The sequence below is a fragment of the Trichechus manatus genome, unplaced genomic scaffold, assembly GCF_000243295.1.
Source record: "Trichechus manatus latirostris isolate Lorelei unplaced genomic scaffold, TriManLat1.0 scaffold00008, whole genome shotgun sequence".
Classification (NCBI taxonomy): domain Eukaryota; kingdom Metazoa; phylum Chordata; class Mammalia; order Sirenia; family Trichechidae; genus Trichechus; species Trichechus manatus.
Window position 1 is genome coordinate 32,114,657 of NW_004443944.1, and position 24,106 is coordinate 32,138,762.

General features: G+C 42.5%; 2 protein-coding genes across 10 annotated transcripts in view; one reads left to right on the plus strand and one right to left on the minus strand.

Moving 5' to 3' along the window:
- The window catches only part of TPX2 (TPX2 microtubule nucleation factor), a 58,307-nt gene extending 45,249 nt beyond the window's left edge, over positions 1 to 13,058 (minus strand). Inside the window, exons 1-4 of one of the 6 annotated variants that reach the window (XM_023725446.1) lie at positions 9,030 to 9,048; positions 8,719 to 8,795; positions 4,975 to 5,198; positions 22 to 196 (exon numbers count right to left, since the gene is read on the minus strand). In XM_023725446.1, the coding sequence (XP_023581214.1) occupies positions 22 to 127 (106 nt within the window). In that variant the 5' untranslated portion in view covers positions 128 to 196; positions 4,975 to 5,198; positions 8,719 to 8,795; positions 9,030 to 9,048. Of the gene's footprint in view, positions 1 to 21; positions 197 to 4,974; positions 5,199 to 6,689; positions 6,806 to 8,660; positions 8,892 to 9,029; positions 9,049 to 12,930 lie in introns of those variants that run through there. The other 5 variants (XM_023725454.1, XM_023725444.1, XM_023725448.1 and 2 more) reach the window with 5 other exon arrangements.
- A 6,549-nt stretch (positions 13,059 to 19,607) lies between these two features.
- The window catches only part of BCL2L1 (BCL2 like 1), a 49,875-nt gene continuing 45,376 nt past the window's right edge, over positions 19,608 to 24,106 (plus strand). The window contains exons 1-2 of one of the 4 annotated variants that reach the window (XM_023725465.1): positions 19,608 to 19,916; positions 21,282 to 21,956. In XM_023725465.1, coding sequence (XP_023581233.1) covers positions 21,393 to 21,956 — 564 coding nt within the window. In that variant the 5' untranslated portion in view covers positions 19,608 to 19,916; positions 21,282 to 21,392. Of the gene's footprint in view, positions 19,917 to 20,038; positions 21,957 to 24,106 lie in introns of those variants that run through there. The other 3 variants (XM_004370471.2, XM_004370472.2, XM_023725466.1) reach the window with 3 other exon arrangements.

A 24,106-nucleotide genomic window follows, 5' to 3' on the forward strand; every position in this document is an offset into this window, starting at 1 on the left:
CCAGAGAAAGCAGACACTTACCAAACCAGGAATCCACGTTTTCATTATCTTCTTCATCATTCAAAGATGTGAAATTGATGTAATCCGTGGGTGCATCAAAGGAATAAGAGGTTGTGACTTGTGACATTGTCCCCTGCTTAGCGCAGAAGAGTAGGTTTTCCCAGTATCCGTATTACTTTTCTCAACAGGTCACCTTCTGAGGAAAGAAATGGTTCAGAAACTTGGTTGCACATTAATCTAAGGTACAGATTCCTTAGCAATTACTTTGGTTTTACTATTACTTTTGTAATTTTGAAAATCACATGGAATATATGCCTTACTTTGTCAAATCAAACTAAAAGCTAACTTTTGAGGAGGAGGGGGACTTAAAGACACTTCTTGAGATGGATAAGGATCATGTGTTTGGAATTGCTCCCAATCCACCTGGAGTAAAGGAGAATGAAGAACACCATGGACACAAGGAAAGAATTAGCCCAAGAGACAGAAAGGGCCACATAAACCAGAGACTTCATCAGCCTGAGACCAGAAGAACTAGATGGCTCCCAGCTACCACCAATGACCGCCCTTACAAAGAACACAATGGAGAGTCCCTGATGCAGCAGGAGAAAAGTAGGTTACAGAACTCAAATTTTATTAAAAAGACCAGACTTAACGGTTTGATTGAGAATGGAGCGGCCCCAGAAGACATGGCCCCCGGACTCTCTGTTAGCCCAAAACTAAAACCATTCCTGAGGCCAACTCTTCAGAGAAAGATTAGACTGAACCATGGGACATAAAATGATACTCGTGAAGCGTATGCTTCTTAGCTCAAGTAGATACATGAGACTAAATGGGCAGCTCCCGACCAGAGGTGAGATGAGAAGGCAGAGAGGGTCAGGAGATGGTTGAATGGACACGGGAAATCCAGAGTGGAAAGGAAGAGTGTACTGTCACAGTATAGGGAGAGCAACTAGGGTCACAAAACAATGCATGTATAAATTTTTATATGAGAGACTATCTTGAATTATAAACTTTCACTTAAAGCACAACAATAAAAAAAAAATCGTGTTTGGAACTAGAAAGATGCAAAGTTTAATGAGCACCTACAATATACCACGCACTATGCTAGATATTTTACATTCATTATTTTATTATTTTTTCCTCAATTCTAGCCTCTCTCCTACCCAATTAAAACTCACTCTGCCCTGAATACCCAATTTGCGAAACACACCATTAACTTTTATACCTATTTATACCTACCAGACAAAATCTTATTAACCATTCAAAGCCCCAATTCAAATCTCTATAAATGCTTTCCCAATTTACACTTACCAGGCGTAACTGTTATCTCTCCAAAGTCATAGTGCTTTGTTTTCATCTCCACTGTAACACTAGCCATCCAATTTTATACATTAGTTAACTATGCAAATCTCCCTCCCAGTAGACTCTAAAGTTCTTGAAGATAAAGATGGGTCTACTCACTTCTGGATACCTCACCCATCAAGGTGCTTAGTACAGTACCTTAAACATAGAGCTCAATACATTTTTGGCAAGTAACAGATTCTCTTTCCATATAAATATTCATAAAAACACAATTAATAAGCATTAAGAGAATGACTTTGACATGCACATAAAAGGGACAACATGCAGAACAGTAACAGGAACAAGTCAGAGATATGGGCCGATCCCTAGTCCTTTGTACAAAGTTTTGGTCCCTGTCTTATAGAAACCTGTTTAGGTTTACAAGTCAGCTCCACTCCAGCCCCATGTGGTTAATAAAATAGTGAAAAGTACTCTGAAAAGTAACAGCCTGAAAGGTCATGCTCACTGACAAATTATTTGCCTAAGAAACCCTTGCAAGCCATTATTGTCTTCATCCAGGGAACGACATGTACTTAAAAGTATTCTGTATCTTAGAAGGGAAATAGATACCAGTAATTACTTGTATACATATTTATTAAATTAATACCTTTTTAAAACTCTTCTTAAAAAAATACATGCTCATTTAAAAAATCAGATTACAAGCTTTTATAAAGAAAACAAAAACAATCTACAATACCACACTATTCCAAACTTCTTATTCTTCCTCATATATACAAACTATTATTTTACCTTTTAAACTTGGGATCATTGACATTTTAAATCTGCTTCATGTGTTGTAAGCATTTTTTCCATATTAATAAATAGACTTATATCATCAATAAATGGTTATACCTTAATTTTCTTATCACCTATTTTTAGGCTTTTTCCGAAATTCCCATTTTAAAGATACTGCTGAGAAGAGCACCCTTGTAGCTAAATTTCTATATACATCATAATTCTTCCCTTAAGCTAAACTCTTAGAAGTGGAATTGCTAGGTCAAATACTCTTGATACGTACTGTAAAAATGTTTCTCAGAAAAGTAATACCCACTGACATTCCCAGAGTAGTGTGCCAGTTCACCAAGCCTTCACCAACTCTGGGCATTAACAGTACTCAGTGCTCATTTTTTCCGCTATCTACAAAAACCAAACCCATTGTCACTGAGTCAATTCTGACTCATAGTGACCCTACAGGACAGAGTAGAACTATCTCAAGGGGTTTCCAAGGTTGTAAATCTTTACAGAAGCAGACTGCCATATCTTTCTCCCATGGAGCGGCTGGTAGGTTCGAACCACCAACCTTTCAGTTAGCAGCCAAGAGTTTAACCACTGTGCCACCAGGGCTCCTCCGCTATCTATACTTTGAGATAAATCTTGGGATTAGTTACACTCAACCCACATTGCTGCTCACTGGTCTGGCCAACATTTCATCAGCTTCTCTAAGTGGTACTTCAGGGCCTTATAGTGCCTCAGAAACATTTGTTATAACAAATATTTAGTTTATACAGGAATGCCAATCTATGTATCAGAGAACTTCATCATCCCATGCTCTCTCCTATAACTCTCCTCAGCCAGAATTCCAGACACCTTTATAACAATGTCCCAATTGAGGTTCTTAGTGTAGAAACACGACATTTCTGAGTTAGAAGGTATATTAGAGAACACCTAACTTTTCCAGTTTATAGAAAAGGATTAATTAGAGCAAAAAAGATTTTCTAAGATCACGCAACAATAATACTAATGATTATGGTAACAACAGCTTCTAGAGGGTGCTTATTACTTGGCAGGCACCATGAAATACTGAATACGTACTATTTCCAGTGCTCACAACAATCCTGTAAAGCAGCAATTATTACCCCTATCCTAGATGAGGAAGCTGAAGGTAAGAGAAATTAAATGATTTTCCCAATATCTCAGTTATGTAAAGGTACAGCCAGATCTAGAATCCAGGTTACTGACTTCAGTGCTCTTTCCACATTCTTCTGCCCTCCCACCTCGTGAATTAGAAAATGTTAATGTAGTTAAGGTCTCCAGTTTCATACAAAGTAGGTTAGGTCTGGATTTATTTCCAAGTAGACCCATTCCCCACAGTTTTTTGCCCTGAATAAATGGTTCTTTATTATCCTGATCCTAAATTTTTCACTCTCCTCTATTTCTATTTAACCCAATAAACTATTTATTAGTGGTCCACTCATACTGCTCACTTCCTAAGGGCCATAAGATGTGGGCTCCATGTGGGCTTCATGATATCTAAGCACCTTTCCCACTAAAATTCAAGGATGAGATGCCAAGTTCTCATACAAGAAGCAGAAGATCTAACCCAAGCACAACAGAAGTTAAAATCTAGATGGAGCTAATGTCTTATCACACTCAATAAATAATATACAATATTTAAATTATATAATATGAACTACAAGGGTGAAGAGAATTCGAGATTAACATGGCTGAAGTCAAAACCAAAACCAAACCCAACTCATTGCCCTGGAGTCGATTCCAACTCATAGAAACCCTATAGGACAGAGCAGAACTGCCCCATAAGGTTTCCTAGGCTGTAAATTTTTACGGAAGCATATCATCAGGTCTTTTCTCCCACAGAGCCACTGGTGGGTTCAAACCGCCAACCTTTTAGCTAGCAGCCGAGCACTTAACCATTGTGCCACCAGGTCCCCTTGCCTGACTACTTCCCATGAACAAATGAGAAAGTATTTCAAGTGCTATGAAACACACTACTGTAACATATTATCATGCCATTTGACCAAATGATACCTTTCCTCTCCCTTCTCCACCATGCAAACTTTCCTCAATGACTGACTATGGTTAAAATTCCCTGTTGCAAGGAGGAAGTGTTCCTGTTCTTATGAACAAAACTTATGGAAGGCATGGGAAAATCTTGGATTCCCATGATCTTAATGTCTAACCCAGGTCACTGGGAACACTTCCCAGGCAGGGCTGTAATGAAGACAGCTAAAGCTGGGGGAGGGAAGAGGCAGGAATGTAACATGCAGCAACCTCACTTAGCCTCCTAAAAACCATGATTCCACCAAAGCATGAAAAAACCAACCAGGAAGTATTCAAATGTAACCACCTACCTCACACCCACACCCTTTTTTTAAACTATGGAGGTACACTATTAAGTCTCTCTGGAGGGCAATTAGCATTTTTCCTTTTCTTATTATCTTGCCAAGTGTAGAAATTTATCTTGTAAGACAATAATAATAAATATTTGTGCACATGTGTAAGTACAAGAAAGTTCACTGTACCAATATTCATAAAAGCCAAAAAAACTGAAAACCCAAATCCCACCAACAGGAGATACTGGTTGAATAAATTATGGCACAACTGCATAACGAAATATTAGGTAACTTTGATAACTGTGCATATGTGGTGATATGTACAGAATGAGCTCCAAGATCTAAGTGAGAAAAGCAGAATGCAGAAGAGCATGCTCCCATTCCTGTTAAAGAGAGACAGAGAAAAGGGGTGATATATGTTCATATATGCACAGACTATTTGTAGAAGACACAAAAGTGTTAACAGTACTTGGCTCTGGGAAGAGCTGGGAGGTCTTGGTTGGGGGAAGACCTCTCTATCAATTTTTATAGTCTTTGAACGTTTTATTATATAAATGCTTACCTTTTTGGCTTAAAAAACTAGTTAAGCAGTATTTATTTCCCCTTAACTCTATTATTTGCCGTCCAGAAGATACAGGGCTTTCTTGAATTTTTATTAAATATCCTTGATAATCCACCAATAATCGTCAAATCTCTTGATTTTTGGAAATATGCTTCCTATTCACATTGTCTGTAAATTGGTTACCAACTTCACTCATCCAAATGTTACATGTTGTTTTAAAGTTTCTGTACAGAAACAAAAAAATGAATCCTGAGCATTGCCTTAATAAACCAAAGTATATAAATTTGGAGGAAAAAAAGTTAAAAATAACAGCTAATTATCATGCATTTAATAAATGCCAGACACTAGCCAGTGTTTTATGTGTATTAACTAAGTTCCCATAATAATCCTATGAAATAGGTACTGTTATTATCTTCATTTTATAAAGGAGAAAACTGAGGTACAGGGAGATTTACTACTTGCCCATGGTCACACATCTAAGAAGTAGGAGAGCCAGCATTTGAACACAATCTAGTTTGGCCTTAAAGGTTATATTCTTATCCACTACACTATCCATTGCCTCCCACATTTATTTGAAAATAGATATTTAAATAGATAAACAAAAACATCAGGGAGCAAGAGACAAACCTATTTATAAATAATAACTTGCAAATACTGACTACTACAGGCCAAGCATCTTAATCAGGCACTTCATATATATCGTCTCATTTAAACTGCATTAACAACACCAAACCAAAACCAAACCTGTTGCCACGAAGTCAATTCCGACTCATAGGGACCCTATTTGACAGAGTAAAACTGCCCCACAGGGTTTCCAAGGAGCAGCTGGTAGATCTGAACTGTCGACCGTTTTGGTTAGCAGCTGAGCTCTTAACCACTGCGCCACTAGGACTCCATTAACACCACAGAAAGTAGATACTATAATCACTATTTTACAAGTAAGGAAACAGGATCAGAGAAGTTAAGCTACTCCATGATCACCAACTAGTAGGTGGCAGTGTTAAGACCAGGTCTGTAGCATTACAAAATCTGGTCTCTCTTCACTATCAGGCACAGGGTTTTCCTATAAACATTCCTAAAAAAGGAGGTCGGTAATCAACTCCTACTAACCTGTTAGACAAATGTTAAATAAACTCTGCTTTATACAAAAACTAAGCATCCCTGACAAGTTGTTCATAAACAAAACTTCGGTATATTAAAAACCCTATTCTAAATATATTCTAAAAGTTTTGAGTGAAATCCTGCCATTAACTAAAAGATTACCTGTTGAATTTCTCTTTTTCTAAGTTTGTACTTTGTATATAAAGTTTTTGGTACATATAAAATGGAGGTTAGTCTAGAGTGAAAGAGACTAATGAAGAAAGTATTCAAGCAGCAGGAGTAATGTCTTTGGGGGTCTAGGATTTGATTGGTGAAGGTGGAGGGAAGGCAAGTGGTGCAAACCTAACTACACCTAATCTAAATTTTAAAACAAAAATACTATTTTTTTAACATGACCTATTTTTAAAATGTTGGTCTAGTATGGCCAGCTCAGTCCACCATCTCCTCCTCCACACCCCCCAAAAAAGAGAATAACAGATACATATCGGTTGCAAAGCCCACTCTCCTCAGTGAAGGGTGACAGCACAAGCACCTGAAGAAAACCCCAAGTAAATACTGGGCTATGCCAGTATCACCACACTGCATAGCTAGTAAGAAATATTAGGACAGGAAACCTTCAAAAATTAAAGTCCACAGGGCCTAAGGAATAGGTCAGGGCGAAAGCCAACTGTTTAAATGAGAGAGCCCCAGGCATGGTGGGAACTGGATGTCTTCCTGTGCCCCTTAATCAAGATTGAATTTCTGTCAACAGGTCTCACTGAAACGGAAAAAAAAAAAGGCACATGCGTCAACCACATTCCCCCAAACAAATCAAGCTGCCAAGCAAGAGAATCAGCTTCACATTTCAAAATGATCTAAATTCACCACAGCTTCACACTGCTGCAAAAGTAGAAACATTCGGGATGAACAGCTATTTCCGACCGAGAATGCTGAGGAAAAAGGCTTTCCCATAGTTACGGACTAGTTAGGTTCCTTACGAACGGCCTAGTAAATGCCATCTATCATGTAGCCCACTTTTGTTTCCAAAAAGCAATATATAGTCTCTTCCCTTAAGGAACTCACAGTTGAAAAGGGAACACAGACAAATAATTACAATACTGGGTGATCCTTGCTGTAATGGGGATAAAAAGAGGGCCCTGGTGGTGTAATGGTTAAGAGCTCGGCTGCTAACCAAAGGGTTGGCAGTTGAAATCCACCAGCTGCTCCTTGGAAACCTTATGGGGCAGTTCTACTCCACCCTATAGTGTCCCTATGAGTTGGAACCTACACGGAAGTGCAGAGAAGGGGGATGGGCTGAGGGAGGGTCAGAGAAGCCTTCCTGGTGGAAGTGATACTTGGAAGACAGACAGACCAGCAGAGTTCCGCAGGCTAAGGATGAATGTTGACTTTTTCTGGAGGAAGAGATAAATGGAAAGGGGAAACCAATGGAGAGAGAAAAGCACACGAGGAAAACTGCAGAAGACGCAACGTAACTTGTTTCCACATTCATCTGAAATTAAGCTCCCCCATTGCCTCCTTTCTCTCTTCACTCTCAAACCAAAAATAACTAGCCTTGACAAGCTCTATAAATCAAAAGGTGCAAGTTCAGTGGGGGTGGAGGAAAGCTGCAAGAGGGTGCACTCTAAGCAGGATTAAAACAGTAGACTAGCAACTCCTAAGAAAAATAAAAACTTTGGTGTAATAGATGCTCTCAAGCACCTTAGCGGACAGCTTATGAGCTGTGTCTTGCCTATTTCTGTTAGAGGGAAAATCAAGAGTTAAACAATTGGTAATGTAGTACAATAAACAGAGTAAGTCTTCATTAGAAATGCAGAAATGTAGTTACTTCAAACAAGTTTTCTCTTCTGGACTTAAGAGTTATACTCTGACTCTGCTGCAAAGTGTGATTTTTGAATGGCCATCCCAAAATGAAAACTTCCTGTAAATCAGGGCCTACTTAAGCTTTTCAGTAGTAGGTTAACATTGGTATTAAGAAACTAGAAGCAATTTAAAAGTCTGCAATCAGTCCAGAGAGAGTTAAGATGGTTGCATTCGAGGTAGTGCCATTTCCCCAGGGACACACTCTGCTACTTTAACAAAGGATAAAAGATCCTATTACAGTACCACAAGTTAAATAAGAGTTGAGTTGTTTTCATTTTACCCAGGGAGAAAACACCTACATTTTTTCTTTCCTTATACATAAGGGATTAGCAGGAATCAGTAAATGGCAACATAATCCAGCATGCAATCTTAACTGTTAATCAAAGTCACAAACTAAGTCTGAAGGAAGCCTAATGGACTTTGTGTTTCCACATTTATGTTTGCTAACTTCTCTGTTGAAATCAGATCAGTTTACAGAAGACAGATCTATGAAGCTTCCAAAATGGGGTCAATTTAAAATTCAATGACAATCCCTCAGTGTCCAAACACTCAGGAGTCAGCACAGGACACACAGCACTTGTTCTAATTCATCACTGTCCAGAAACCTTAAGCTACTATATTTTTCTATCACTTCTTTCCCAAATTTGTGAGCTGGATAGCGTCCTATTTTAGGGATTACAAACTCAGTTCTGCTTTATTGTATTTATCCACAGAATTCTACAAACCATAATCCACTCTAATATGACAAACAGGACCTGGATAGAAATCAATGATGCTGTTCACCTTTGGGCCAAATAATGACACAGATCGTTGTAGAATACTCAGAGGAAATCTTCATAGAATACCAAACTGATCTGAAGCTGAAAGAGGGAAAACAAAATAGAAAAAGATAAAAACAAAAAAGCAGAAAGATAACAGTTTGTAAGGGTTCATGGTGGGGCTGCAGAGGGCTACAGTCCTAGTCAATCAGTCTTGTGGAGATTTATTCTTCAAAAGGCATCTGGGTTGGGAAATACACATACAATGACACACACACACACACACACACACACATACAGCCACACACACACCCCCAACCTAATAAAAGTACTTACCTATGGTAGTAGCAGAGAGCAAGGTAGATAGGGACAGGATTGGAAAAAGATTTTTAACTATAAATCTTTCCATATTGTTTTGATTTTTGCACATAGATGTATTACATTCAAAAGATACACATTAGTGCCTATGTTAATATACACTGTTAGTAAGTATGTAAATCAGCATAATCTTCCCATAAGGCAATGTGGCATCACATATCAAGTCTTCAAAATATGCATTCTTTTTGACCCGGCAAAATACTATGGTAGAATCACACAACAGAATACAGTGAAACCTGTGAGCGCTGGAACTCGACAGGACTGTCTTCTTTTTCTGGGTCTCGCACGTTTTCTGCCTTTGAGAGGGTAGAGTCTTAAACCACTTTTCTAACGCTGTCTATTTAAAAAAAAACCAAACCCATTGCCATCGAGTTGATTCCGACTCATAGCAATCCTACGGGACAGAGTAGAACTGCCCCATAGGGTTTCAAATATCAGGACAAATAGTACGCACACCTAAAATATGAACAGACTTTATCTTTTTTTCTCTAAATTTTATTTATTTTGTTGTTGTTGAGAATATACACAGTAAAACACACATCAACAGTTTCCACATGTACAATTCAGTGACATTGATTATATTCTTTGAGTTGTGCAACCTCTCACCCTCCTTTTCTGAGTTGTTCCTCCCTCACTGACATAAACTCAGTGCCCCCTAAAGTTCCTATTTAATCTTTCAAGTTGCTGTTGTCAGCTGGATCCCATATAAATAGTTCTTAAAAAGCATAATGCTCAAGGCAGGCCTTTTTTACTAGTTAAGCTAAACTGTTGTTCGGTTTTAAGATGATTTCAGGGGATATTTTTGGTTTAAGGTTCAAAGATTATCTCAAAGCAATAGTTTTAGGGGTTCATTCACCCTCCACGACTGCAGAAAGTCTAGATGCCATGAGAATTTGAAATTCTGTTCTGCATTTCCCTCCTTTTGATCAGGATTCCTCTAGGGAATCTTTGATCAAAATGTTCAGTAATAGTAGCCAGGCACCATTCAGTTCTTCTGGTCTCATGGCAAAGGAGGCAGTTGTTCATGGAGGTAATTAGCCACACACTCCATATCTTCCACTTATTCCTGACACTCATTCTTCCTGTGCTGCTCCAGTTGAACGAAGATCAATTGTGCCCTGGATGGCCGCTTACATGCTTTTAAGACCCCATACACTATTCAACGAACTAGGAGGTAGAACAGAAGCACTAAACACATTAGGCCAATGAACTGGGATGTCCCATGAAACCATGACCCCAAACCTCCAAACCAAGGAACCAAATCCCATGAGGTGTTTGGCTATATATAAGCAGGCTCAGCAGCTACTTTTTTTTTTTAATCATTGTTGTAAATATATCTATCACACAACTTTTACCAATTCAACTTTTTACAGGTGTACAACTTACTGACAGCAATTACAATCATCGGCTGTGTAACTCTACCCTTAATCAATGTGATTTTTCCATCACCATCAACCCCTCTTTCCCCCCCTTCCTTTCACCCCTGGTAACCACTAACAAACTTTGGTCTCTTTACATTTGCCTTTTCTTGTCATTTTATATGAGTTTGGGAAGAAACGCAGGAAATTTTAAAGAAAAAAATACAAGTGTACCAGAAAATACTTGGGTACATCATACCTGTGTATCCCCACAGTACCTAACATCAACATAGGCACACAATACACCCTCAAAGGTCAATTAATTGGTTAAGTGAGCTGGAAGACAAAATAACTTTGATCCCTAGAGTTACAACTTTATATTAAACTGATATACCAAACAGTACTACTCTAAACCAACCAAAGGTACTCAAGTTTGACTTTGGGATGGATTAACAGGAGGTGTGATCCACTGAAGCCACCCACAAGTACATCCTCATTAGGGCAGCAAATAGTCCTATTTTTGCAACATCAGATAAGTGAGAGACATTCAAAGAAAGCAGATATAACGTCAAGATAAGGTAAGGCTGAACCAAGGAGGACCTTGAAACAAAATCAAGGAGTCAAAAATCCCCTTCTATTCTAAGTGTCAAATCAGCAGGATCGATTTTAAGAAGTCCTTGATACTGAACTACGAGAATACTATATGTAAGAAAAAGAAACGATCAAGAAAATAGGGGGCAGGGCCACAACAGATGGACCCTGATAGAAAACATGGAACAGAACTCAAATTCTTAAAAAGTCCTGACTTATTGGATCAGTTAAGACTAGAGGATTCCCTGAGATACTCTTTAAGAACTGAAACTATCCTGAGGTCGCCTTTCAGTGAAATAACAGATTGGCACACAAAATAAAGAATATTACCTGTGAGTACGGTGCTTCATTAAAAAACCATCTAAGTCTCAGACAAAGAGGGAGAAAAATGTAGGACAAAATTCAGATTCGTGAAGAAAGACCGGACTTGCTGGTCTGATCAGAGACTGGAGGAACCCTGGAGACTATGGCCCCCAGACACTCTGCCAACTCATAACTGAAACCACTCCCGAAGCCCACTTTTCAGACAAAAATTAGACAGGCCTACAAAACAACACATGTGAGGAACCAGGAACGTGCTTCTCAGTTCAACCAAATTTACAAAACCAAATGGGCAACTCCTGCCCAAGAGCAAGACGAGAAGGCAGGAAGGGACAGCAACTGGATGAATGGACACAGGGAACCCTGGGTGGAAAGGGGGAGAGTGCTGTCACATTGTGGGGATTTCAACCAATGTCACAAAACAGTATGTGTACAAATTTTTGAATGAGAAACTAACTTGAGCTGTAAACTTTCACCTAAAGTACAGTAAAATTAAAAAAAAAAAAAAAATCTATATGAGACCAAAAGGTCAACAGGAAACTTAGAGCACAGGAAAGGGAAGAGCCAGAAGGCAGCTAATGAGAATGTTGACACACTGTGAAAATGTAACTAATGTCACTGAACAATTTGTATGGAAACTGTCAAATGGGGACCTAATTTGCTGTGTAAACTTTCACTGAAAACACAATAAAATATTATTTTAAGAAAAGAAAGAAAGAAAGAAAATAAGGGGTAAACCAATTCCACAATATTATAGCCTGGTTCCCACTTTTCCTTTCCCTTCCAATCTATAAATGCCATAGAACAGGAAATTAGACAGGCAATAATGCTACTGCGTCGATGCAAAGGGGGTTGGTCTGCGCAAATGTAGACAAAATAGAACAAATTTAAAATTCTGGGTAGAAAGACAACTCCAAGTGGAATTAAACTCTCCCTCGATAATGTTCACAGCACCTCATTCATATTTCTTTTATATCTTACACGATAGTTTTGAAAGTCGTTTGGGACACCTGTTTTCCTCCACTAAATGCCACACTTCTTGGGGGTGGGGCTACTATTTCATCCATTTCGAGAAATTTATCTGGATCCTGAGCCTCAGTTTCCTCCTCTGTAAAACGGGGCTAAGAATGGCACCTACTTGTTTTGTTTGGTGGGAAAATTAAACGAGAAAACGCACGCAGAGCACTTAATCCAGTAAATGCTTGATTAGAAGTTAGCATGGTAATAACAATAATTGTTACTGTCGTTATCAGCCGATTGCCTCCCGCAAGTCCCCCCCCCCCCATTTAAACCGCTGGCCTCCTCCTCTACCCACGGACACAGCACCTTACACTCGGTCCGGATAGTACGGGGTCCGGCGCTTCTTTTACTTCAGGGGAAAATCCTGTCAAGAAGAGAAGGGTGGCCCGAAGCCCCGGCTCCCACACCGCCCGGCTTGGGAGGCGCCCCCACAAAGCAACCACCTCAGTAGCCCAGGCCGAGCAGCGCGGACGCCGCCAGGGGCTAGGAGACGACCTCCAGTTGTTCGTGAATCTAGGAGAAGGGAGCCCCGAGCCCCAGCCGCTGCGCCTTTTCGTTACACTGCTCACCTCGCCTTGCCTCAGATACGACAAGCAAGCGCCCGCAAGACCCGCCGCCAGATTCAGTACCGTTGAAGATTTGAACCAAGGCTTTCTAGTTGAATACGCCAATCAGAGCGCCAGGAAAGTACAATCCCAATCTCCTGATTGGCCCCAGAGATCGCGCGACGACACCGGAAGTCAGCCTGAGGGAGTAGCAAACAATCCGGCCCTGGAGACTTCTGGGACATGTAATATCCGGCGCTTGCGTAAGCCAATGGAAAGTATTGTTATAAGGAAATGACTACAAAGCCCAGAATCCCCTGCTCCAAGCTATCGGGGAAAGATGGTACCAACTCAAGAGGTGGGGAATGGGTTTAGCTAACAGAACGGTGCGCATCCTGGACATCTCCAAAACTTTAACGGAAGGAAACTATTTTTATTATTCTCCCTGTGGTTGTGTATTTTGCCTTGAATGGATATAGGAATTCAGTTCGTTTTAATATGGAGTCCCTTGCATCTCAACATGGAGCCCTGGTGGCGCAGTAGTGAAAGCGCTCGGCTGCCGAAGGTGGGCGGTTCTAAATCTACCAGCGGCTCCGTGGGACAAATATATGGTGGTCTGCTTCCGTGAAGATTTACAGCCTTGATGGGGCAGTTCTAGTCTGTCATTTAGAGTCGCTATGAGTGCATTCCACTGGATGGTAGTGGGTTTGGGTCTCTGGTGCATGCAACATAGACAAGCCCCCAGCTTCCCTCCCAATCCTGAAAGAGTCTCTTGAACTATCTAGTCCCCGCCTGGTTTATTGAGCGCTTACAGGTGTAGTAGTCGCTTTACATCTTTCCCATTTAATCCCAATTACCTCCTGGCCTTATTATTCCCATGTTGTGGAAGAGAAAACAAGGACTCAGAGAAGTTAAGGATAAAATTACAGTAAATGGAGAAGATGGGATTTGCCATGACTCTGAATCGACTGGATAGCAACTGGTTTACTGGGTTATTAATTGACATCATCATTAATTAATTAGAAAACAATAGCAACAAGGAGAATAATAAAAAATATCTCTTCATAATATAAAAAAAAACTACAGCGTTTCCGAAAATAAACCTAAAACATTTATGTTGCTGTTGTGTTAGGCGCTATCCAATAGATATCGGCTCAGCCACCGCATGAGACAGAGTAGAACCGTCCCATAAAGTTTTCTAGGCTGTAATCTTTATGGATGTTTGCAGCTGTTTCTTCTCGTTTTGAGTCGTGCCACGTCAGCAAATGAGGGTCCTGAAAGCTAACTCCATCCATGTCATTAAGGTCAACTCTGCTTTGAGGAGGCAGCTTTTCCCCAGTCGTATTTTGAGTGCCTTCCATCCTGAGGGGCTCATCTTCTGGCACTATATCAGACAGTGTTCTGCTGCTATTCATTATGCTTTCACTGGCCAATTTTTTCAGAAGTAGACCGCCAAGTCCTTCTTCTTAGTCTATCTTATTCTGTAAGCTCCACTGAAACCTGTTCACCATCGGTGACCCTACTGGTATTTTAAATACCAGTGGCATAGCTTCCAGCAACACACAAGCCACCACAGTACAACAAACTGCACACGAGTGTGGTTTCTGTTATTCTTTCTGGTATTCTTGGCTGAAAGAATATAAACATCTTTTTGGTGTTCTTGTGCTCGTAGGAACCTGTACATAGATCAAGAAGCAGTCATTCAAACAGAACAAGGGGATACTGAGTGGTTTAAAATCAGGAAACGTGTGCGTCAGGATCGTGTCCTTTCACCATACTTATTCAATCTGTATGCTGAGCAAATAATCTGAGTAGCTGGACTATATGAAGAAGAACTCAACATCAGGATTGCAGGAAGACTCATTAACAACCTGTGATACGCAGATGACACAACCTTGCTTGCTGAAAGTGGACTTGAAGCACTTACTGATGAAGATCAAAGACTACAGCCTTTCAGTATGGATTATACCGCAACATAAAACAAAAATCCTCACAACTGGACCAATAAGAAACATCATGATAAACAGAGAAAAGATTGAAGTTGTCAAGGATTTCATTTTACTTGGATCCACAATCAACGCCCATGGAAGCAGCAGTCAAGAAATCAAATGACATATTGCATTGGACAAATCTGCTGCAAAAGACCTCTTTAAAGTGTTAAAAAGCAAAGATGTCACTTTGAGGACTAAGGTGCACCTGACCCAAGCCATGGTATTTTCAATCACTTCATATGCATGTGAAAGCTGGGCAATGAAAAAGGAAGCCTGAAAAAGAATTGATGCCTTTGAATTATGGTGTTGGTGAAGAATACTGAATATACCATGATACCATGAACTGCTAGAAGAATGAACAAATCTGTCTTAGAAGAAGTACAGCCAGAATACTCCTTAGAAGCAAGGATAGAGAGACTTCATCTACGTACTTTGGACATGTTATCAGGAGGGACCAGTCCCTGGAGAAGGACATCATGCTTGGTAAATAGAGGGTCAGCAAAAAAGAGTAAGATCCTCAGTGGATTGACACAGTGGCTGCAACAGTGGGCTCAAGCATAACAATGAAAAGTTCAGGGAAATCCCAATGAAAATCCCAATAGGTTTTGTCATGGAACTTGCTGAGTTGATTCTAAAATTCATACGGAAGAGGAAAGGTATAAGAAGTGGCATCTGAATTTTTTAAAATAATTTTTTTTAATTTATTAATAATAAAGAGGGAGAAAGTGTCATAACAGATCTAATAAATACTAACTTTATGAGATTATACTATTTTTAAAGTATGGTTAATTGACACCATGAGGATGTAATCAGCAAAGTCCAGATGAGATTTCGGTTTGTAATCAAGGGCTTAACCATTTGGAAGGAGTACAGAGACCTTAGCACAATGTATTCTATCAATCTTTCCAAAATCTAAATAAATCTCTTCATGTCCTTTCCTGGTTTAAGAAAAGAAAAAAAAAATTGACTTCTTCTTAGTGTCCTGCACACACAAATGGACATTTACATTCAATCTCCTCTACCACTACCCCTCACTGAACCATCCCAATTTATTCCTAGGGCACATCATGGGCATTTGTGTCAGACCGTCATTACTTCTGCCTGAAATGCTCTTAACCTCCTTTCTCTCTCAGACAAAATGCTACTCTCCTTTCAGGGACAGCTCAATAGAGCCTGCACCTCTGGGCAGAGTTGATTCCGCCCTCTGCTGGGCTCCCAAAGCACACTTAAAACTAGTTGCTGTCTAGTTGATTCTGACTCCTGGTGACCCTATGTGTCTCAGAATAGAACTGTGCTCCGTAAGGTTTTCAATGGCTGATTTTTTCAGAAGTAGATTGCCAGGACTTTCTTGCAAGGTGCCTCTGGGAAGACTCAAACCTCCAAGCTTTTGCTTAGCAGCCAAGCTCATTAACTATTTGCACCACCCAGAATGATACTTGTAACACAGAAATTATTGTGACACCAGGGATTTTAAAAGTGTAAATGAGATCATGTCCTGCCCAAGCTTAAAAGCCTCCCACGGAACAGAATAGAAAGCTCAGAGATTAACCCAAATACACATTGGAATGTAATTTATGATAATGGAAACATTTCAAATGAATGGGGAAAAGATGATAGTACTATACATGGTGTTGACAACTATCTGGGTAGTTGTCTGGGGAAAAAAAAATCTGGATCCTTACTCACACTTTATGCCAAAGTGAATATATGGTGGAACAAAATTTTTAATGTAAAATATGAAGCCATGTAAAACTAAAAGAAAACATGTAGAATTATTTTTATAAAATTGAACTGGAGAAGGTCTTTCTAAGTATAACACAGACCTCAGAAGCCACAAAGAAAAAGATTGATAAAACACATAGAAATTAAAAGTTTTTTCATGGTAATAAATAATAAACCAGAAAAATATTTACAACTCATACATATGGAGAAAAAAGGATAAAAACCTCTATAAATTAATGAGGGAAAAGTTCAACAGTAAGACCAACTGAAAAGTGGGCAAATGATATGAACAGAGAATTTACCAAAACAAGTCAAAAAAACCCTCAAAAATATGAAAAATTGCTGAACTTCACTCATAATAAAAGGACTGAAAAATAAAAGTACCTCTCAACTTTTACCTATCCAATTTGCAAGGATCAAAAGGTTTCATAACACATTGTGTAGGTCAGGGTGTGAGGAAATAGGCACTCTCATACTTTACTGATGGGAGAGTAAACAGGTACAATTGCTATACAGAACAGTTTGCCAATATCCATTTAAAACACACACACACACACAGAAAATACATATACTCATTTACCAGGTAATTCACTTCCAGGAATTTATGTTGCAGACAAACTCCCACATAAGCAGAATAATGAATAGACAAGTTATAGCATTATTTGTAGTAGGGAAGATTGGAATCTACCTTTGTTGTTAGGTGCTGTCGAGTCAGTCCTAACTCATAGTGACCCTGCATACAACAGAAGGAAACACTGTGCCATCCTCACAATCGTTGCTATGTTTGAGCCTATTGTTGCACCCACCGTGTCAATCCACCTCACTGAGGCTCTTCCTCTCTGTCACTGACCCTCTACTTTACCAAGCATGATGTCTGGTCCCTCCTGATAATATCTCCAAAGTATGTAGACAAAGTCTCTCCATCTTCGCTTCTAAGGAGCATTCTGACTGTACTTCTTCGAAGACAGATTTGTTTGTTCTTCTGGCAATCCATGGTATATTCAATATTCTTTGCCAATACCATAATTCAAAGGCATCAATTCTTTTTCGGTCTTCTTTACTCATTGTCCAACTTTTGCATGAATATGATGCGATTGAAAATCCTATGGCTTGAGTCAGGTGCACCTTAGTCCTCAAAGTGACATCTTTGCTTTTTAACACTTTAAAGAGGCGTTTTGCTGCAGATTTGCCCAATGCAATACGTCATTTGATTTCTTGACTGCTGCTTCCACGGGTGTTGACTGTGGATCCAAGTACAATGAAATCCTTGACAACTTCAGTCTTTTCTCCGTTTATCATCATGTTGCTTACTGGTCCAGCTGTGAGGATTTTTGTTTTCTTTATGTAGAGGTGTAATCCATACTGAAGGCTGTAGTCTTTGATGTTCATCAGTACGTGCTTCAAGTCCTCTTACCAAGCATGATGTCCTTCTCCAGGGACTAGTCCCTCCTGGTAACATGTCCAAAGTACATGAGAGGAAGTCTTGCCATCCTCATTTCTAAGGAGCATTGTAGCTGTACTTCTTCCAAGACAGATTTGTTCATTCTTTTGGCAGTCCGTGGAATCTATCTAAATGTTCCCGAATAGGAGATTGAGCCAATAAATTATGGCATGTTCTTATAAAGTTGTGCATTAATTTAAAAACTTGAGGCAGCTTCAAAATGTGGAACTCAGTGAAAAAAAACAAGGTATATAGGTGTTTATAGCATGCTATCGTTGTGTAAAACATTTATACACATAAATATGCTCCTGAATATAGCAACCATCTTTGAAAGGCTACATGGGAAAGGGTGATGGCCTCTGTGAGGGGAACCAGGGACTGGAGAGCAGGGGTGAAAAGCTGACTTACTTTTCATTCATGAGCTTTTGTACATTTTTAATATTCAGTGTTCCTATACACCTATTTTTAATCAGTTAAATTAACATAAAATAAAATACTTCTCCATTGTTAGAATCAATTCCAACTCATTTCCATGATTAAGTTTAATCTCCTCTCACACCATACACCTTCTCTCCCTACTCTCCAGTGACACTGCTTCATTTTCAGCTTCTGGCATGTGCCAAGATCTTCCTGCCTCAGGACATTTGCACATGCTGTCCTTCCGCCTAGGTTGATGTTCTCTAGGCTCTTTCTATGGGTTGGCAGTTTCTTATCCTTTAAGTCTTGGGTTCACTGTCATCTCTTCAAAGAGGCCGTCCCTGGCTACCTTACATAAATAATTGTAAATAAATGTCTCTCCGCTGACCACCCTGTCTAAAGCTGCACCTCTTCTCTTCCTTAGTCCTCTTTATCACAATACCCTGATTTATTTTTGTTCATAGCACCAGTCACTACTGGAAATGACCTTGTTTGTGTATTTTCTTAGTTGTTTACTGTCTTTCCCCATCCTTATGGTTTAAGTCTCCATGAAAACAGGGACTATGTCTGTCTTCCTAACGCTATCTTCAACAACCCAAACAATAAATATTTGTTGAATAAATTTTATACAGCATATACTATGGTATATACACTGTTCTCTGGACTATACAAATAATAATTCTCTTAATCCTCACAATAACCCAAGGTGGAAAGTTGGTACTACCACCCATTTCACAGGTGAGGAAACTGAGGCACAGACCAGTTGAGTAACTTGCCCAAGTGGGTTCCTAGAGATAAGGTTCTCAGTCAGACCCGTTGCCGGCAAGTCGCTTCTGACTCACAGCGACCCTATAGGACACAGCAGAACTGCCCCATAGGATTTCCAAGGCTGTAAATCTTTAGGAAGCTGACTGCCACATCTTTCTCCCGCGGAGCCGCAGAGCGGCTGGTGGGTTCCAACCGTCAACCTGTCGGTTAACAGTAGATTGCTTAACCACTGCGCCACCAGGGCTCCTGTTCTCAACCACAATGTGACGCTTTCTTGATACACAAATTAACGGGTTGATGCAAGAGACGGAATGAATGAATGAATGTAAATGCACGTAAATGTTGATTCTTTACGGCTCTGAATTCCCCAGGTGTTCCGCAAGGGGGCGCTCTCTCCCACGCCTTGACGCCAGTCACTTAAGGCGCGCACTCCTTTGCGTCTCGGGCTCGCGCGCGCTGCCGCAGCACCGGAAGTGACTGAGCTTGCAAGTTCCCCCGGTCTCTTCAGGGGAAACTGAGGCCGGCTTATTCGGAAGAGAGGCGAGAGCAGTCAGCCAGGTAGGCCAGCCCTGGTCCGCGGCGCAGAAGTTGGCCGCGAAGAACTCCCGTATCTGGAAACTACGGGGCCTCTGAAGGGGGATGTGGCCCCCAACGGCTCACGGGGCTCGCAGGTGAGAGCGCCGCCTTCCCTGTGCGTGACAGGCGCTTCTCCCAATGGGAGCCCTCGCCGTCCGGCTTCCGTGCCTGTTGGGCCCGCCGATTGGCTACGCTAGGGCGGGCCGCCGGGGGCGAGACCCCTCCTCCCAGAAAGGTCTAGGGGGAGCCCCTGAGGAAAGGAGGTTGCCTAGCAACGGGGCGGTGGCCCGGCGGGTACCCGGCCTAGCGTGTAGGAAAAGCCGCGGGGCCGCAGCCCACCCACTCCGGGCTTCGGAGGTGTAGCCCCCGGCCCCTGAGCCCTCCAGGGGGCGGCAGGAAGCCGCCTTGGGCCTGTCCCCAGGAAAACGTGGTCTCGGCTGTGGGGGGCCTCGAACGTCCCTCGACCCCACTTCCTGACGCGAGAAGAGGCCGGACGCCTCACCCTCACCCCGTCTTTGTGCAGGGCGCCGGCGGCCATTGTGTCCGGGCGGGGAATGGAGGACCGGGCAATCCCCCACTGCCACCGCCACGTCCTGGGCCATTGGGGAATTCAAAGAAAACCAGCGGCGTTTGTGGGGGGTCCCCCGCCTTCAGCCTCCCGGAAGGAGCTGGGGATGGCCTTTCCGAAGCCAGATCGCAGATCCGAGGCAGTTTCCTCCTCCTTCCTCCCTTCATCGAAACCTTGAGCCCCATTGAGAAGTCCCTTCAAGGTTTCAGAAGCCTCACCCTCATCTGGTCCTTAAAAAAATAAATAAATAAACCGCACGACAACCACCTCCGGGAGAGTTCTGGCTCCCAGTAGGAGGCGGAGAGCCAAGGGGCGTGCAAGAGCGAGGGGGCTGGGCTCCCGGGTGGAAGGAGGCCGAGGCTGCGGAGCGGCCGCCCTCGATCCGGGCGATGGAGGAGGAAGCAAGCCAGGGAGCCGGTTCCTGAGCGTCGCGGTTCCAGTGTCGCCTTCAGGGCTCCCAGCCTGCTGGGTCGCATGATACCTCCAGCCGGAGCTGTTTTGTTGTTTTTTGCCAGCCGCCGCGAGGCCGGCTGAGTTACCGGCGTCCTGGCCGCCCCCTCCTCTCGCGACCTGTGATACAAAAGATCTTCCGGGGGCTGCACCTGCCTGCCGCCGTCTGAGACAGATTTGAATGTAGGTGGTGTGGGGGACTGCCCGTGAGGGTGACTTTCCGAGGAAGGCTTTTCAGAGAAACGGGGGTGGTTGGAGTAAAAGAGGTTGGTGGATGATTCAGAGCCCACTGGGGTTTTCAATTTGACTTTGTCGAAATTTCTTGGAAGACCTTCATAAGAGCCACACCATCAGCTCTGGTACTTGGAGGGGGACTGTGATGTAAGGAGATGGTATACGTATTAATTTTTTTTTTTCTCTGAAGCTCTTTCTTTCCTTTCAGAACCTTATCTTGGTTTTGGATCTCAGAAGAGAACCACTAACAGAGACCAGACTCAGTGACTGAGCAGGTGTTTTGGACAATGGACTGGTGGAGCCCATCCCTATTATAAAAATGTCTCAGAGCAACCGGGAGCTGGTGGTTGACTTTCTCTCCTACAAGCTTTCCCAGAAAGGATACAGTTGGAGTCAGTTTAGTGATGTGGAGGAGAATAGGACTGGGGCCTCAGAAGGGACTGAATCGGAGATGGAGATCCCCAGTGCCGTCAATGGCAACCCATCCTGGCACCTGGCAGACAGCCCTGCGGTGAATGGAGCTACTGGCCACAGCAGCAGCTTGGATGCCCGGGAGGTGATCCCCATGGCAGCAGTGAAGCAAGCTCTGAGGGAGGCGGGTGATGAGTTTGAACTGCGGTACCGGCGGGCATTCAGTGACCTGACATCCCAGCTCCATATCACCCCAGGGACAGCATATCAGAGCTTTGAGCAGGTAGTGAATGAACTCTTCCGGGATGGGGTGAACTGGGGTCGCATTGTGGCCTTTTTCTCCTTCGGTGGGGCACTGTGCGTGGAAAGCGTAGACAAGGAGATGCAGGTATTGGTGAGTCGGATCGCAGCTTGGATGGCTACTTACCTGAATGACCACCTAGAACCTTGGATCCAGGAGAACGGCGGCTGGGTAAGGACCATGCCCCTTGTGTGTCTCATTTCCTTGGCCTCTGGTCAGAGAGATCCCCAACAGTTTTTCCCCTGTAACTCTTTCTCTTGTGCTAGGTGATGGTTGGAATGTTGATGGTTCAGAGGTGTGACTGGTCTCATTTCACTACAAGGAGTTAACTGTTAGGATATACAGATGACCCAGTTCTTGACGGACCTGGCATCTTTCATTCTGGTCATTTTCATGACCCTACAAGATTTCATGTCTGTGCTCCAGTATCCCAGCGAAGGAAGACATAGCCTATGCGTTCATTCAGCTCAAAACCTGTGAAAGCGAGAAGTTAGTCTAGTGTTTCCTCACCCTGACACAATGGTTCACCACCCAAACGGGTAGTGAACATAATGCCTGCAGAAGAAAGTGAGCATCAGTGGCCCACAAGCCCCTCCATCGTTTCTCCCCCAGGGGTGTCAGCCTTCTGCCAAAACAAGTTCTCTTTATTTTGGAGTTTGCATGTGTGGTACTTTCCTCTCAGGATAAGGCATGGCCAGGCAGAACGTCCCACCACAGTGTTGGATGGCTGAGAATTGTCTGATTTTAGGACAGTGTGGGCTGTGCTGGTCTGTGTTTGCTTTAAGCCCCTAAGTGCAACTTTCTGCATGCATGGTTGGTCTGTTTTCGGAGCTCTTGCTGTGTCACACATTAAGCCTGGGCACTTTGTACCTCACTGCCTGGGGTCGGTTGGGGAGCTCCAGCTGCTCTGCCTGTTGCTTTCCGCCCAGGGCTCTGGGGCCTCTTCACCAAGCACTCATGGCAAAGCAAGAACCCAGTCTGTGGGATTCTGTGAAGCATTGCAGTTTGGTGACAGACTTTGGAAACAAACCGACACAAGTGTGAGTCCCAGCTCTGTCACTTAACTAGCTGTGAGACTTTGGACAGGCCAGTTTACCTTCTTGAGCCTCAGTTTGTTTCACTAAAAAAAATATGGCAAGCTCTCCTTGCCTTGCAGCATATTGTAAATCTTGGAGAGAATGTGAGTACAGTGCCTTAACACCAGCAAATTGACTGTAGTCATTATTTTTGGTCCCGGACACACTGTAGGTGAGAAATCATGCCTTAGTCCTTTCCCAGGGAGGGAGCATTCTCTTGCTCCTTCCCAAGTCAGAAGGAGGTAATGGTGAGAGCTTCTTTACAGTAGTCACTCTAGGCAATTTTTGCTCTCCTACGGTGAACCTACTCCTGTTTTCTTCCTATTTTCCCCTGCCTGGAGGAAGTGCAGGCCTCCTGTAGCTCTGCTGTCCCCTCAGGACCCCCTAGGAAATTGAGCAGACTGTGAAAAATAAGTCATTTATTGAAGAAGTTGACATGGAAGGGGCCATGCATGGTGGATTCAGGAATGTCAAGAATGCAGTTATCCATAGGCTGGGCCTAGGGCGTGGCCAGCACTTCATTCTACTACTGAGCAAGAGACCTCAAGAGTTTGCCCTGGAACTCCACCCATTTCTTTGCAACTTCATCAACTCTTCCCCTTCACCAACTCTTGTAAAAGGCAAGGGAATCAGGTCAATAGAGGTCAGATAACTCGGGGTAGCAGTGGAGGGGATAGAGGTGGAAAGCTCTCTTGAGCTGAGGTTGACCAGACTTGAAAGCCATTCTGTAAATGAACTCCCTGGGGGGATAAATGATTAAATAGTTCCTGTTGGTTTGTGCAATGACCTCTGCTATTCCCCCCTGCTTTGATTCTCTTTGGGAGCAAATATTTGTCAGCTGATTACAGGAGGGACAAGATTCCAGAGCTTCAGACACACCCTCTGAGGCATCTCCAAGAAGGGACTTGGGCGGGCCATTTGCCCACTTCATCTGACTATGGCCAGTAGTCCTAATACCAGGTGGGTTGTTGCCAGCAATAAACAAAAGGCAGTTGGGAAGAGGTGCCCAGTCTGCCAGCCAGCTCCTATAAAGGGCTACCCAGACCAGAGAATTGCCAGCCGCCCAGTTTTGCACATGGAAAGAGGTCTTAGACCCAGCAGCACTGAGTGAGTTCATCAGATCTCCACTAGATTGAAATTCCATTTTCCATCTCTTTGTTCAAAAATTACCAGAGCCCGTTGGACAACATACCATATGTCACTTCCTCCTGGCGAACAGAAAGTTGTGTGCAGAAGAGCCAGTTA